This window comes from Natator depressus, chromosome 4, assembly GCF_965152275.1.
Source record: "Natator depressus isolate rNatDep1 chromosome 4, rNatDep2.hap1, whole genome shotgun sequence".
NCBI classification, from domain to species: Eukaryota; Metazoa; Chordata; order Testudines; family Cheloniidae; genus Natator; species Natator depressus.
Window position 1 is genome coordinate 21559449 of NC_134237.1, and position 17667 is coordinate 21577115.

The 17667-nt window shown below is 41.4% G+C and overlaps 1 protein-coding gene across 1 annotated transcript in view; it reads left to right on the plus strand.

The window, feature by feature from the left end:
- MMRN1 (multimerin 1) overlaps positions 1 to 17667 on the plus strand; it is a 58492-nt gene that overhangs the window by 18138 nt on the left and 22687 nt on the right. The window contains exons 2-4 of the mRNA XM_074949975.1: positions 2980 to 3099; positions 7217 to 7323; positions 14802 to 14900. Of these exons, the coding sequence (XP_074806076.1) occupies positions 2980 to 3099; positions 7217 to 7323; positions 14802 to 14900 (326 nt within the window). The remainder of the gene's footprint in view (positions 1 to 2979; positions 3100 to 7216; positions 7324 to 14801; positions 14901 to 17667) is intronic.

Sequence of the window (17667 nt, forward strand, 5' to 3'; positions counted from 1 at the left end):
CTGCAGGTCGTGACAAAGCCCACAGGTTTAGAAATCAGTATTTCCAATCTGTAATAAATTATTCCATGAAAGGTAAAGAGGATTTTCAGGTTTAAATTCACTTTATGCAAAACAGTTGTTTTGAGTGGCTGCCTTTGCCTTTACACTCCCTGTCATCATCCTTCCGTCATGCTTCATTTTCTATTTTTAAACCTAAATTTTGTTCAGACTATTTGGTTTCAAAATTATATTTACATTTTCAACATCACTTAATGAGCTTATTTCATTGGTAGCACAAACCTAATTATGAGTCTCACCAGGGGCTCTTTTACCATCCATATTTCCTCCAATTTAGGCTGATCAAAGATTGCTAGGCTACAGAGAACCACTTTAGCCATTGCCCTGATGCAGCTTGAAATCAGTTTAACCATTTTAAATACAAATGCTCTTTGCAGGTAACACTAGAGTTAATTTTTTACGGAGATCAGAGAATGATGTTGACTTTTTTTTAAACAAAACAATGCTTAGCCAATATTTTGGAATGGGCTTGGCTGCTTCCTTTCCCATCCCCCATTGGAATGCATCCAGCAAGAAAGATGTGTGCAAGTTTCAGTAACTCTTCCACTCTCCATAATTATGATTAGTGGATTTGCACTATGAATCTTAAAAAGTAGGCTACGTTTCTGAAAAGTAAACGCTCTCTGTGTTTCAGGCCTTTAATGTATTTTAAAATTGGTTCTTGTGGCTGCTTTTTTTTTTTCATTTTGTCCTTTGTTCAAGTGTAAAAACATATCTAATTTTAAGAGTGCTACCAGTTTTATCTTAATTAATTTATTTCTGTGGGGAGAAGTGTGATCTAGCAGTTAGAGCACAGGTGTGGGAGCCAGGAATTCTTAAATTCTAACCTTGCCACTGCCTCACTGTAGCTTCGAGTGAGTTATTTCGGGCCCCGTTTTAAATTTTTGCCTCTACTTTTGAGTGCCTTAGCTGCTGGGTGGCCAGCTTTAGAAATTCAGAGGCAGGATTTTTCTGACATTCTGAATACCTGCAACAGTCGAAACTGGGGATATTCAGCACCACTGCAAATCAAGCTCTCCATGTCATAGGTGGGGCACCTAAAATTATAAGCCGCGTACCAAATGCAGCTTGAGCATAAACAACTGGCTTCAGTAGGAACTCCACCCCTGAATACCATGACTCACTTTGATCCAGTCTTTTTTTCCATATCTATAAAAAGGAGATAATACTCACCCCACATCTATGATGGGAGACTTAGTTCACCTTTGTACTGTGTGTTAAAGATAAGGACTATCTCTGATCTCATTGTTATCCATGTAGAATCCTCACCTGAGCTATACCGGGTGCAAGGGTTGGACATGCAAAGCATGGTGGTTCAGGTGCTGGAGGGGTGCACGCTGAGGATTGATGGTCTAAATGGGTGTAACCTGCAACACATTGGCATGTGTTGCCAACCACCTCATATGCACAGGAGGGCAAGAGTCCTGGCCACGTTCATGCACAGAAGGCTGTGTTCCCTTAGGATTACAGAGCACCGGCAGGTGCTACAGCCAGAATTCATTCCTACCACTCAATAGCAAGAGACTGCTAGGAGCATATTTTTTACTACTGCTGCATAAGTGTTCTGGGATGGAAGGGGCTACCTGTGCCTTTTTTTCCCCTTACCTAACTCACCTATATAACACAGGATAGGGAGTTAGCAAACGTGTCATTTTTATTCTGAATAACTATGATAATTTTTGAAGTTCCCTTGTTTCCTCACTCCATTGGTGGACTTTTATGTCCCATACAATCCCATGGTTGTTGTAAGTGGTTTTATGATCTCTCTGCTATAACTATAGTGTTTGGTTCTCCACTTACTTACACCAGGTTTGCATGAGTGTAACTCCATAGACTTCGAAAGAATTATTCCTGATTAACACCCTCTATGTGAGAGAAGAATCTGATCCTTACGTTTACTGTTGGAGGCTGCATTTATGTTTTCCAAATATTTATTGATGCAGTTTGCAAACTGACACAAAAGAATGAAGCTACGAGTCCCAGCCATAGGAAAGAGAATATAAACAGAGCCTCATACGAGAGCACAGAGTTTTTACACCCCCAGTTAAAAAGACATATTTTTTCCTGATGTAAACCCCCAAGGAAATATACAATGAGAAAGAGAAACAAGATCAAAGAAACTACACAACAACTCTTATATGAAGCACATTCTTCATTAATTATATAATATGGGCTGTGTCTGAGTGCCCCATAATGTGGTATACATGAGTGCTGCTGCGTGTGAAGTACCTCTCGAAATAGAGAGCCGTTTCTGTGGATGTCAAATCTCTGTAGTCCAGCAGTCACAAGTGCAGTTGGGCTCAGTGCACCAACCAGATGCTTGGTGCTCATAGTACCTTTCCTGTAAGGCTCTCAAAGCACAACACAAAGTGGGTAAATATTAGAACTGGTTAAAAATGTGGGGTGTGAAAACCTATCAGTGAAATAGAAATACTGATAGATGTGTGAATACTGAAACTCCAGGACCCACTTCTGTGAATCCCAGAGAACAAGTTTCTATGGCCTCAAAGCTAGAAAATGCCTGCTGAAGTATACTGTTATTGTTATTTTTTTGTGTTCCTGTAGTACCTAAAGGCCTCAACTGATATTAGGATCCCTTTGTCCTTGATGCTCCACAGCATTTAGTAAGCAACAGTCCATGCCCCAACATCTACAGAAGGGCAGAAAGGAATTATTATCCCCATTTTACTGACGGGGAGTTGAGGCACCGAGGGATGAAGTGAGTCACCCAAGATCACATGGAAATCTATGACACAGCTTGGTGCTGTACCCAGATCTCCTGTATCCCAGTCCCCTGCCTTAATCACAAGGCCATCCTTCCTCTTGAAGTATCATGTTCCCATTGTATTTGGGGAAATGTTATTTGGATATCACAGTTGTGATTTAAAAATCAATTAAGCTTGTTCCTTCTTTCTCATACAGGAACTGGTGTGCTTATGTCCACACCAGACTCTTACCTACCGTCGTGGTGGACAACATGGAAACCTTGACATCAGGCAAAGCGAAGCCGTGTACCTGGACTACTGGAGCCTGTCCTGTGAGGTGCGTAATCCTTTTCAGAAATAGCATTTGCATGCACTTTAATTATGAATCAGCAGGTAACCTGCTATTACTTTGAATGAAAAATAGCAATTCAATCCATCCTGCTTATAGCCCTGAGCCAAATATGGTGGGACAAGCATCTTGTATGATTCTTTGATCATATCAATGTAAAATTCTGAAGCAAAACGTAGTAGGTAACTCGGTACAAATTGCTCTTTAGCTCCTATACCAAGGACCAAATACTGGCCCTTCACCCGTCAGGGTAAACAGGTTTTGTGTCGGAGTTCTAAGAGGTCCCCCGGAAGAAAGGAATCCCTGCCAGGGAATGACTGATGGACTTGATGCAGACACTCTTACACTAGAAGCAGCTGTGGCACTTGCAGTCCCTCAGTGTGGCGCTCCCTCTGCCAGTACAGATCCTTCTACAGATGAAAGCACCTATGTGGTCAGAGCCTCCCACACGCAGCTTCCTTTCAAGCTCCCCACACCCACAGCTTCACCACAATCACGAGGCCTTCCCCACACAAACGGTGCGCGCAGCATGTGGTCTGAAGGCAGTGGGCCAGACTGAGCTGTAATATTGCCAGGAAACGGGTGCACGTAGGTTTAGCAAAGCGGTGCTACCAGAACGGAGTTGGTATTTGGTGGATGTGCAAAATTTGTGTAACTTAACACCTGTTCTGTAGGGATCAAATTCAAATCTGAAGTGAGCAATTATAACTCCTACTGAAGGCAGCAGAAGTTTCACTGTCTTACACAAGGGTGGGGGGGGAGTTGATTGTTTGTGAGGCATATGGCCATTTAAGAACCATGATGGTTGCGTTGTCATTGCACCTTTAAGTTCTGAAACGGTCTGTGAAAGAGAGAATTCAAAAAAACATCTCAGTCACAGCTGTTGCAACTGGAGTTGGCTGAAGACTGAGCCCTGGGGGTAGTTTACTGATTAGGACCCACTCACTGTGCTAAGCATACTCATATTGTTTATTCCCGCTGATGAGGCTGTGGTTGGATTGCCTCACTGGATTCTACAAACGTTAGTTTTCAACGACCTGCTAGCAGAGCTCGGGCAGGGTTGGGGGGATGGGATGACATTTTTGCAAAAAAAGTTTGCGAAACATTTATCCTTTGTTTTAGTGAAAATTTTCACAATTTGATTTTTTTTTTTTATTTCGGACGAGCTTTATCTTCCAGCCCCTCAGTTTGGCCTGGACTTTTTCATGCATTTTCCACTTGGTGGCAGGATTGTGTACAGAGGACAGGATTCAAGTTTAGGTTAGGAGTAGATTGAAGTTGGACACTGCTGTCCTTCATCTCGCCTTCAGCTCCTTCTTTCCGTGTCTGTGATAACCTCCAACCCAGGCTAATGGCCTGTTCTTAAAAAGTTTTATTGCCAGAGTCCTTCTGAATTTGGTCTGGTGTGTGCTTTGGTGGTTTCCCTATTACACCTCCGCTGCTACTTGGGGTATGCAAAGGGAGACATCCCCTAAGTGTGTCTGAGTTGTTCCAATCCAGAAGTTAGGACTTATTGGCTCTCGGTCTGTGGCTCTGACCACTAGACTATACCATTCTTTTGTACTGTATAAACATCACGTGCTGGAGTCTGCCTGTGCCTTTGCTACTGCCTATCGGTAGCAGGTAAATTACGCTCCGCATTTTGGGAATGCTTAAAGTGGCTCTGGGGAAGGCCATAACATGTGTTACTAATACACTGTGCATGTGATGAATCTTGCAGTTGTAACATTGTCTCTTTTCAGGGTTTTTTTAATTATTATTAATTAAAAAATTTCAGGATGCCTTTGTAGGAAAAGGTTTCAGAGTAACAGCCGTGTTAGTCTGTATTCGCAAAAAGAAAAGGAGTACTTGTGGCACCTTAGAGACTAACCAATTTATTTGAGCATGAGCTTTCGTGAGCTGCAGCTGAGCAAATAAATTGGTTAGTCTCTAAGGTGCCACAAGTACTCCTTTTCTTTTTGTAGGAAAATAAACTCTTTCGGCTGGTTGTGTAAGTAAGTATTGTATACAGTCTTACTCTACTAGTCAGAGCTCAGCCATTTGTAGGACAAAGGGAGAGCTTCTGGCAGCTGCAGAAAAGTAGATGATATAAGACTATCCCTTGTGAGACGGTGTTGAGATTAACTGTAGAGTAAAACAAAATAGCATTTTAGAGTTCACTGGGAGGATGTTTTCTGACACAAACCTGGTGGATTTAGTCTTCGAGTTTGCCTTCTTCCAGCAGTCCTTTAGATTGGGATTGTGCTGCTATAAAAGGACTGAGAATTCTGTGGCAGCTATCTTCAGAGCTCCCAAACTTTGTAACTTTAGCCCTCTCACTGGGAACAGTGTCTAGTAGCCAGTAGCATTTTTTATCACTGCTTCTGTCTGGCGTTTATATTTAGAATGTTAAAAGGGAGAGAGGAGATTTTATATATACATATATAAATATACATAAACACACACACTAGCTTCCAGTCTACACTGATTCTTGTATGAAATTAAGGGGGGAAAAACAAGAAAGACCAAATGCCCAAGAGCGAGTGTGGCATGTGTATGCTGTCTCTCTGATGGGCCAAGCAACTCTGAGAACAAAATGGCTACTTTCTCTGCACTCAGGCAAAGTTCTTAATTATAAAGGTGCAGTACACCTCAAACGGAGGCAGCACAGTTACACAGCTATATCTACCTTCATTTGACTTTCAGATTGGCTCTTGGGTTCTCTCTTCCCATCCTCCCTCAGTTCTTCACCAAGCTTCCATCTCTGTCCTGCTCCACAAGGTTTTCCACCTTAAGTCAATTCCTTGAGGGACCAAAGTTCACCTCCCTATTCAAATCTTGTACAATCTCTGTTGGAAAATAAACTCTGAGAAACTCCATTGAGGGGAAGGCACTAAGAACGTGAGATCTGGATGGAGCACCAGTGGGGAGCAGAATAGACTCTCAGCCGTTCTGCTGTTACCAACATCCTGCCCCATAGTTTCACATTGCGGGAAGAGAAAGATGTTTTAGGGTATACAGGAAAGCAGAAGGCATCTAGAAGCCAAGTTGCAAGGTGATCACTGGAGCCTGAGAGATAGCCGTATGTGGCTAAGGAAACCTAACGAGGATCCTGGGAATCCGAGCAGAGGGAGTGGATGGCTATGAATATTTGAAACCAGAATTAATATTCCAAACTCCATATATTTACGTTGTTGATTATTCATAGTCATGCCCATCTTTTAGGACTATGCATAATTTTACCTCTTAAAGATGAGTCTTTACTCAATTTGCACTCTTTCCTCGTGCACAACAGCTGCTGGCTTTTGCGTGCAGGAGGAGGGACCGTGCAAACACCAGCTCTTTACTGTGATGTAATTACATCAGTATGGACAGAATGGACAGAAATGCCCTCATGAAACCTTTTTCTGAACAGGAGAGAAGGCTTAAGCTTTTAGTGGTGGTTTTCACTATGTGTGTGTGAGAGAGAGAGAAAGAGAGAGAGCGCTTCTTTATGAATTTCGGAGAGAAATGTTACCATCAGTACAAAGTCTGCTTCACGATAACACCGGACCTAATTCTGAAGTTCTTACCCAATTTATACTCTCTCTTTCTCTATCATAGGAGATTTGCATGAACAAGGACTAAATAAAGACTTCGGGTGAAATCCCGATCTGGTTGAAGTCAATAGCAAAACTCCCACTGACTTCAGTGAGGCCAGGATTTCACCCTTCAGAATTTATCTTGCTATAAACAGCAGAGCATACACTATGGCCCAGGCCTTCCAAAGTAACTAGATATTTTGGATTCCTGAATGTTTATGTGCCCAATCTCAGATACCATAAAGAGGCCTGATTTTTTTTTAAGAAAGCACTGAGTTAACCCTCATCTGAAAATCAGGCCCCTTTAAGATGTCTGAAGTTGGGCACCCAGAATCAGTCGTTAGTATTGAAAATATACAAAGGGTTTTTTGGTTTTTGTTGTTGGGATTTTTTTAATTCCTTTCATTCCAAAGTAGTTGTAAAAAAAATTCATAGGTGAAATGTGCAGTGTAATGTGCTGATTACAGATTTATCTTCCAACATCATATTCAATCTTCTGAGACAGACTCGTAACATTTGATTTCCAAACTCTTCTTGATCTCCAGATCCCAGACGATGACCCGCCAAGCCTACAGAATCAAACATAAAATTGTGACATCACTGGAGTGGAAGTGCTGCCCTGGGTACAGTGGAGAAAAGTGTCAACCCAAAGGTGTGTCAGAGTTGTATTGATTTGAATCCAGTTCAGTTTAAAGAGAGAAAAGGCAATCTGATTCAAGAGCAAAAGCCCCAGATGAAAATCAGTCTAGTTCAGATCTTTTCCTAACAGAATGAAATCCATTAAAATCAGAAAAGTGCAGATTGGCAGCATTTATTTACTGTCCCTGCTTTCAATTTTTACTGTTCATGCCACATTATTCAGAGAGAGAGAGGGAGAGAGAAATTACCTCCCCCAGCTCTTCCCTTAATAAATAAAACTCACGAACTCTTGATTCTGATTCTATTGTACGGCAACCTGGAATCTGTATTAAATGCTTCACTACTTCTGTCTGACCTTTCTGGGGGGCAGAGAGGGCGTACAGAATTGCAGTCTTGGGGATATTAAATCAAGGTCTTTCACTGAGTACCTACTGTAAAATTAATCGACCTATAGTAGGCTGACCCCTTTGCCTTTTGAGATTCAGCCACTTGGAATATATTTCAGCCAGTAGATAAGATAATGTGCCCGATCCGTTTTACCACTGAAGTCAATAGAAGAATTGTTACTGATTTCAGTGGTAGCAGGATTGGACCTGCTGACTGACTTTTACAAAAAGCCACACCAGATATTATACATGGCCTACGTACAATTGTGCCTTTTTTATACAAAGCATGTAGCGTTTACCATTGCCCTGGTGATCAAACATATGGCAATGTGCTGTCATTTAACATCTGTATAACTGCTACTACTTTGCTCCTGGCCTTAAACAAACTGCCCTTGAAAAATAAGATATGGCATTAGCATACATATTTTAAATGAATGAATATTACAAGAAAGGCTATTAGATGTGGTGGGGAATTCAATCAACAGTGGTAGAATAGAGGCTGTGATTAAAAATTAATGTAGAGGAATGTAGAGAAGCCACAGCCATTCCCATCTAGGAGAGGGAAATATTGAAGAGCTGGGACCCCAGCAGTCGGGAGAATCTCTCTTACAGCATTGAAAGCTAGTGAGCGTTGGGTCAGGCTCTAATGTGGCACGAACAGCCACCATGATTTATATCCAAAGCCCCTGTTTGACATTTTCAGAGTTGACATTTTAAAAAAAATACAAAACGTTAACAAAAACAGATTACAAAAATGAAGGCTTAAGAAGGAGGCAAAGTACAATGAAAGTAACTGGTCCAGCATCAAGGAAATATGGGAAATGAGGTTTATACCCCAATTCGTTATATATTAGTATTGAAAAATAGAAAGGGGAGTTGTGCTGGGTTACAGCTGGTGACCGACAGTCAAACTCCTAGTTTCCACTCCCAAATCTTCCACTAACTTGCTCTGTGACCTGAGAAAGTCAGTTAACCACTCCACATCTCAGTTTGCCCATGTAGAAAAATGGGATGAGACATCTCACAAGGGCATAGAGAAGCTTAATTAATGCATGCTTGTAAAGCACCTGAAGGGCCGGCCTCGGATGAAAAGTGTTACGTAAGGACAAAGTATTTCTCTTTTCTCTCTCCAGAATCCTGCCCAACCACTCCAAAGCCACTGACACCCACCTCCCACACAGGGCTTTCGGCCAGTGAATTTGCAGAGTGGTGAGCCAATGGCCATGTGCCCAGGCCTCCCTTTCACACCGCTGCAGAGAGAACGACTATGTATGCACTATTCTGTCTCACACAGAGCTGAGCGGTGGATGTGGCCTCTCCTGACCTTGCCCTCTCTACACAGTAGAACTGTGGCTGCATGATGCATTTATGGGAGTCCCGTGACTATGAGTGCATCATGGGAGATGTAGTCCAGTCAGGGAGCCTGACCCATAAGAAAGAATGAACAAGGTCATAAGGTTTCTGAATTATAACTCTCATGAAGCAATGTAGCACCGTAGGAAAACGTAGTTTAATGCTGAATTGACTTGAAATGAAATGTTTTAGGTCAGTTTAAAACAAAATGTTTTGATATGGGAATATTGAAATGTTGTTGTTTTTTGTCAAGAATGCCAAAACAAAATGTTTCACCACCTCCAAATCAAAATGTTTTGTAACATTTTGTTCCTCAAATAAATAAAATAAAATGATCACCTTTTCGTCCCAATATGTGATGAAAACAAATGTTGAAATATTGGAATTTCCTCACAGGATAAAAGTTCTGATTTTTGCTCAGGTCTGCTTACATACAGTGCATTATGCACCACAAATCATTTCTGGTAAGAACAAACTGCACCCTCGTAAATGTAGGTCAGGTTGCATCCAAATGCAGCATTGCAATGTAAGTTGATTTTAAGTGCATGGATTCAATTCCCTCCCGCTTTCCCCCGAATGATTTCATCTATGCTGGCTGCAGCTTAGGGCACACAATATTCTCAGAATTGCAGAGAGAGTACAGTAACTATTGTTAACTCTAAATATGTCTGCAATAATACACTTTTTCCAGCAGATGGCTCTAAAATGTTCTGAACAGAAACAAGGAAGCCAAAGCGGAGTGTAAAAGACACGACGGGCAGCAATTCAAATTTAAGCACAGAACTCTCAGAAGGATTATAATAGGGATGGGGAGGATTCTTGTAATGAAACTCAGAAACTCCCCATAGTGATTCTCCTTTAGCTGCTCCTGCTGCATCACAAATATATTCAGAGAAAAAGATGATCTAATCTCCATATTTTAATACTTCCTGAAAATCATTTCATGCATATATGTGTTTAAAAATACGTGCAGCAATATATTACATATCTAGCCCAAGATTTTCAAAGACAGGAGTCTGATGTTGGGCTCCTGAATAAGTGACCTAATTTTTCAGAAGTGCTGAGTGCCCAGCAGCTGCCGCTGGTTGCTCAGCACTTTTAAATAACGGCCAGTTGTTTTCTTTATTATGCCTAAGAGTGGATTTAAGAACCTAACTTCAGTCTTGTGTTTTTGAAAATCTTGGCCTAAATTTAACATTGTGGGTGAAACTTTTAAAAGGCAGCCTCAAATTCCATATGTGCAATTTCTTCATTTAGGCCTGTACACTTCCTGTGCACAAAATTAAAGGCTAGACTGGCTGAGAAATCGAGCCTTAGACTTGTGGTCAATTCTCCCAATTACATGGGAAGCAAAAGATGTGGGTAGAAAGCAAAAGTTTTTGCCATTTGGTGACTGTTTGCTCTCCTAAGGGAAATAAATTTAATTATTTCAGTCCGGGGCTCAAATTACAACTGGCACTATTTTCATCCTTGTTAGGACATCCTTGTGTCCAATGAATATTTAAGCATAGGGATTCAACTCCCATCTTATCCCTCCAGATGGTTCCTTCAGAATGGGACTGAGACGAGTTAGCGGGATGTGGTGAGACAAGTCACGTTGCTGCTGACTGTTCTGAACCTCTTTTGTCGATAAAGGACCCTAATTTCTAAAGTTGTCCATCATGTACCTTTCCCATATGGGCAGGTTATTCCATAACTGGTCACTCAGAGGAAAGTACAAGAAAACCCAGAAGCAGTTTGTCCTGGCTACAGTAGGAGGCAGACTACTGGACTAGTCTGATGCAGTATGGCAATTCCTAAGTTCCCGTTCTCACAGGCATTCAATTAACTAGACAATTTACAACATTAGTGAAATAAACGTGAAAGGAGAAATATAAGTCCCTGAAACTATAAAAGTGAATAGAAAGCACTATAAGGATCAGGAATGTACCACTTGTCTGAAGCAGTGAACAAGCTGCTTGATTTGATGTGGGGGGAGATGAAAGATAAGATTGATTGACAAATCTGGTGTCTTTAGCCGTAAGGGTGCTGGTGAATACATTTGGGAAGACAGAGAGATTGGTAAATGAAAGAATAAAAGGATGTCCATCAGCTGGTCCTTTATCACAGGCGAGTAACTGACTCCACAGTCAAAGATCATATTATCTCATCCCCACCTGATAAATACTATAGAATGAATTGGGATGAATGTAAGAGTTTAACTGCTGTCAACAACCATGGTCAGAAGAAGATAACAGCAGCTATTGAAATCATAAACAGACCTTTCGGTTTCTTACCCGGCATGATTGCAGTTCCATTGGGTTCCATGGAACAGTCCAGGTAATAATTTGAAGTCATGAGCACCTGTTCAGTAGCTAATTGTTATTTCCCATATTCACTTACCCCATAATACAGCTCCTTGTATCTTCCTTAAATGTCATTGATTGATTACCATAAATATTGTTATGAGGCTGATGGAATGTAGGGAAATTTATATATATATTTCATTCCATTCAGTTACCTTGGAGAGTCAGGTTAGGACCAAACTAGATTTCAGTTCTTTACCTGAAAATAGTCTCCCTAAACCTATCCTTTTCTACTTATCCTGTATTTGGGGTCAGAAATCCTGTCAACCAAATTATCACTCTTGCTCCTGTCCATAACCTTCCAACTAGACCCAAGTTATTTATGAAATATTTTGCACACTTAGTAAATGTGTAGCATCTATTTTAGCCACCCCTACTCAGGGTAAGTAGTACTTTACACTGCAAACCGTCCTATTGATTTCAATATTAAGACGGGCATAAGAGAGGCAACATTGTCTAGTGGTTAGAGCAGAGGCCTGGGAGGCAGGAAACCTTGGTTCTATTCTTGACTCTGCCAGTGGCTCCCTGTTTGGCACAGGCAAGACAATATCTTTTATGAGACTTTGTTTCCCCTCCTGTAAAATGAGAATAATACAATTTGCCTACTTGTGTAAAATGCTTTGAGATCCTCATGTGAAACGTGCCACAAACGTGCATAAATGGATGGAGTTCCCACCCAGCTCCCAATATAGATAATGGATGTTTTCCAAACTTACCACCTTTCTTGGATTTGCCTTTATTGTTCATTTAAATACCAATCAATATCAACTTCGGCCTAAGGTTCCTCCTCTGGGTGGCAGTTTTGAGTTTTTCCTTGCTGAACCTCACTGTCCCTGCCACTAGTTCTCTTTACATTACAGACACACTCAAATCCCTCAATATTCTAAGTTTGGAACTTATAGGACCCATCTGGTCTGGTTGCCAGAGAGCGTCACCAGGATAGCTCTGCATCTCCATGAAGGTCCATAAGGGACACCTTGTTATGAAGTGCAAAGTATGTATTGATTATTATACGAATAATGTGCAAGCTTCAAAAGGTTCAGACAATTCCTACAAAATCTGGATATTTGAATTTATCTGAACCTTTTCAGGTCTCCGTCCCTGCTCTTTTCCATCTTGCCTCTGCCTTTCTTCTCTCACTCCAAACAGATCTTTCTCCCTTCCCCTGTCCTCACCTTCCCTTTAGCCTGACTCTCAGCTCCTCCTCCCTGAGCCCAAGGAGTCTGAATGCTATTCTACGGTGTAGAGATCTCTAGTCTAAATATTCCTTTGAATTCTGGACAAATACTACCCTCATCTACAGCAATCTCCATGTCTTGCCTGAGTCAGATGAGCCCCTGAATGAAATGGGCTAGATTCATCCCTATTCAGTTTGGGTTCACTCCTGAGGAGATTAGAGAGTGTTTGCTTTGGCAAGAAGAAAAGGAGTACTTGTGGCACCTTAGAGACTAACCAATTTATTTGAGCATGAGCTTTCGTGAGCTACAGCTCACTTCATCAGATGCATTGGTTAGTCTCTAAGGTGCCACAAGTACTCCTTTTCTTTTTGCGAATACAGACTAACACGGCTGTTACTCTGAAACCTGCTTTGGCAAGCTGCATCAGGGGTTCTAGAGGGAGAGATGAGCTTTAAATGACAGTTGGGGTCATTAGGAATTGTATCAGCAAAGGTTGCCCAGGGAATGTGCTGAATAAACCCATTCCATGATCTTTCTCCTCCTCCCCAGTAGTGCTTCACACTTTGAATTTCCATTGGTGATAGGACCCCCTGCCAGAGAGAGAGTTGCAGGTATCTTGCACTGCTGTGACTCCTCATTATTAGACTTCCTGCTGCCAAGGGCCCCTGCTTCTCAGGTTTCTCTTACTCACCCTGTGGCCCTCAAGAAGTCTCATAACCCCTGAGATCTAAAGAAAGCAGCCAGCCCAACAGATATACTGATACAAAGAGAAGGGAAAAAAGGGAGGGAGGGCTGAGGGAACTACTTATCTGAATCTTTTCTTAATCTTAAGAAAGTTTCTGTTTTAGTTTAGGTTTCAGAGTAGCAGCCGTGTTAGTCTGTATTCGCAAAAAGAAAAGGAGTACTTGTGGCACCTTAGAGACTAACCAATTTATTTGAGCATGAGCTTTCGTGATCCGATGAAGTGAGCTGTAGCTCACGAAAGCTTATGCTCAAATAAATTGGTTAGTCTCTAAGGTGCCACAAGTACTCCTTTTCTTTTTGTTTTGGTTTACATTCACTTGAAGATTTGAGCTCCCCTCACATTTGAAAATCCTACCATAAATACCGCTTGTTCTAAGGAAACTAGTATAACAGCAACTGTGGTTAAAATACATGATTCCACAGCTGTTTTCCTGCTTTTAGAAAATCTCCTCTTTAAATAGATAGGGAGTTGTTATTTTATTAAATGTTGTGGTTGATTTATAGAAAAATGCCCTGCAATACTTTAATATTGCCATTCTCTTCACACAAAAAAGTTCTTTCCATTTAGAGAGGAGGTGCAGCACATGAAAGCCCTCATCTCAAATCTCCCTCCTCTCCTCCTGCAGTTTAGGGAAAGTTCAGATCCAAACATGAATCTTTACTTTGCAGCCCAGGCACATCTCTTATTTCTATTATAGCTTAACTCTTGGTAAAAGTGTATCCAATTAGCTCTGTTGTACACTTATCCATTATAATGCCTGTCATTTATGTGGCACTTTTTATCTGCTGCTCTCAAAATACTTGAAGTGGTAAAGCACAGATAACCCCGAATCATATCTAGGGAAACTGAGGCACAGAGAAGCCACATGAAGTTCACAGAGCAAGTCAGATGTGAGTACCGAATCCCTATCACTAGATTATGCTGCTTTCAGTAGTCAATTAAGGTGACTTTTATTACCTTTCTGTACTTAGTTTGATGCTCACAAAATGTATTGTTTGTACAGTTCTGTTTTTTTAAAATGTTTGATTTTCAATAAGCAAAAAGCCATTCTCTATTCTTTGTTAGACACCAGCTGAAAATTTCTTTAGCTAGCCATCAGGCAAAGACATAAGATATTTTTATAAATTAGTTTTGTTTTATATCTGTCTTAAAGCTTCTACTCTAAATTTAATCCAGATTTCTGAATGTTCCTAATTATAGGGGAGGTTTAATCTTGTATTGGCACCAACTTCTACAAATCACAATGAATTGCAACATCTGTGAGACATCTTCTCTGGTCAGAATTAAATCCAGTCACTGTCTTCACCAATGGTCCACATGTGTTACAGATGGGCTAAATTGCTAACTCAGGAATTACCACAGGCAATTAGGTTTGGGAGAGATAGAATGGAGAAATGAAGAGCAGTACCAATATTGCTGAGTACGGGATAAAGTAGTCATGCTGAATGTTTTGCTTACCTCCTTTCTTTCCCCGCCTCTTTTAGACCAACATCATCAATTGCTTATACATAGCAACCAAGCTGAGAGCAACACAGCTATCAATGCGGAGACACGGGGAAACCAGCAGGACCCCAATGACCCAGGTCAGCAGTTGTAATTACTGTCATCTCTAACACAATAATTGTCAACACTATTTATTAAAGCTACTACAAAAGACATCCCCAGCTACCAAAAGCTGTGAGATGAAGCATCAGATTCTCTCGCAGCTCTGTTCCACTGGTGGTGCTACTTTGAGAGGGGGGAGGGAACTGAATCTTCTGGATCAGTGTCTAAGAGCGTGCAACTAAAAGATTCAGTCTCCAAAATAAAAACATAAACCCACTGTGGCACTGGCCACAATGCCTCTATTAAAAATATACATATCTAGGCCAGATCCACAGGGAGCAAAGCTTAGCACTGCATTGCAGAAGAAAGGGGAGTTATGCTGATTTACACCAGCTGAGGATTTAGCGCTCTCTGTTGCATATGTTCTTATCAGACTGATATGTTTATTCTAAACCAGTTCAGTAGCATTTCCACCAGAGTGCTCAACATTTGACGAGAGGAGTTTGGTGTCACTTGATTGTCATCTTCCCAAATGGAATCACAAGCAAGCTATACAATAATACTTTACAGGTCTGTTCTGAATAGAGTGTGATATTGACCCCAGCTTATTGTGCTAATCATAATTGTCTCTCTGTTACTCTGTTCTTCCCTTCTCTTAGTTGCAACCACCTGTTGTCTACCATTTCATAGTTAGATTGTGAGGATGTTGGGGCAGGGATTGGCTCTTTGTTATGCACATGTAGGCAGAGCCTAGCCAAGTCCAACCCTAGTCAGTAACATGAGTAATTTTATACAATCAGTAAGCTAAAGTCAGAGAGGACCTAAACATTGATAAAGCTAGATACCTTAAAAAAGACCCCCTCACATATTGTATTCTTTTACAGTATTGAATGCATATGCTTTGGCCAGGCTCACTTCCCTTTTGTATTCATTTTCCACGACTATTTTATGTTGGAGTTTTATGAGCACAAATGTTCCAGACAATGAATTCCATAATCGCCTGTGGTGACAAAGTCAGGCTGGGCAGCTGCAAGAGCGTGAGGGAAGGCAGGTATGTTAACCTTGGCCTAGAATGATAAAGGCCCTTTTTCCTATCAGCTGAGAAGGGTTCCCTCAGGTCAGTGAGGGACACCTGAGTCCAATTAGGCTGTCTGAGACCTTTAAAAGCCCCCTCCTCTGGTTAGCCAGGGGAAGGAGAGAGGAGCTGCTCTGGGGCTAGTGGTGGTAGATAGGTAGGCTTCTCTAAGGTGAGCAGCTGTAATCCTCCCAAAGGCGGGAACCCCCCAAAGCTGAATGGCTGTTGAGGAGAAGGATTGATACCCTGCAGCCAACTGCAGGACAACAACCCCTCCAGGAAAGGTGTTCCCCTTTTGTTTTGTGTTTGTAAAATGATTTCTTTTTGTTTGCTGGAGGAATGCTCCTTGGGCCTGTCTTGATACGGCCTACCTTGAAAATATTAATAAGAGAATACAGAGGGGGAAGACTAACACTGACTAGAGGGGGACTGATTTAAAGCAGGCTATGCCACTGTCAGAGGGGGAAGTGCAAAGTCGGGCGAGACAAAGGAGGTGCCTTGCCACACTGTACAAATAGTCAAGGAAACCAAATTTTACTCATGCCAGTGGGTGAATTACAAATACATCCAATAAAATGTGACTTATCAGACCACTCCAATTAGCCAACAGTTTATATATCGGATACTCACAGAGAACTACTCAAGATCAGTGCATGATGTTTTTTAAAAAATCACAAAATAAATATGCTGAATATTTTGAAGGAAGAATATGTTTGAAGAAATTGTTTGCTTGTGATATATTTATTCCCAAGAAGAACGGAAGACTCCATTTGCTAGATAAATTATGTACAGCAAACTATTTGTTCCTCTCTAAATGGTGCTGTTACCCACACGTGGGCAAGTCAGTGTGAGCAGTAGTGAACTGATATAACTTACCTGGTGAGGTGCCAGAAAAGGAATCCACGGGCTGTGAAAGAAAGTGTAAGATATAAAGCTAGATTACACCTTTCTGTTAGTTGCTTTTTCCTGTTGGTGTTTGAATTGCACATGCCTGCATCAGCTCATGGTGTAACAAGTACCCTATTACTTACCTCTCCATTTACATCCCCTCTGCATCTGGCCTTGTATTCCGTTACACTTTGCCAGATCAAATAATTGTTGTAGGTAAAATTCTGATCCTTAAGTTTCATTCCTCAGTATGCCCCTCTCCCTTGGGGAGATTCATAGGGAGAGCAGAAAGTCAGAATTCAGACCTGCTGTGCTACTCTGACAGGAGAATGCCCTCCCTCCCCCGAAATATCAAGAGTAAGAGAGAAATGAAAAGGAATAGGCAAGAGAAGAAAGGGAGTGGCTCCCGGACAGACATACAGGAAGGGTGTTTCAAGTGGGAGCTACAGAAGAGAAAGCTCTCATACCAACAAGGGTGAGATGGTGTGAGAAGACAAAGAAGAGCTCAATTGCAGACCATAAAATAGCCGTAAAAATAAACAGGCAAATGAATGCACACCACTTCTTCACTATTTTATTTCCCTCCTAAATTCTTACAGTGCAAGTTTACCCTGAAAAGTGACTCTCTAAAGATAGTATCTTAGGATCTCATGTGTATTGTCACTCAATGATTTTTAGATCAGATTTGCTCAGTTGACCAGTAAAAAGATGTCTTTTCTGGCTGCCAGCCCTGTAAACACATCCCGGGACGAGACACTCAAATCTTCCTGTCTCATGCTTCGTTACCAGTTACACCAATTCTGCAGGCCAGATTCTGTTCTCTCTCATACCTGTGCAATCCC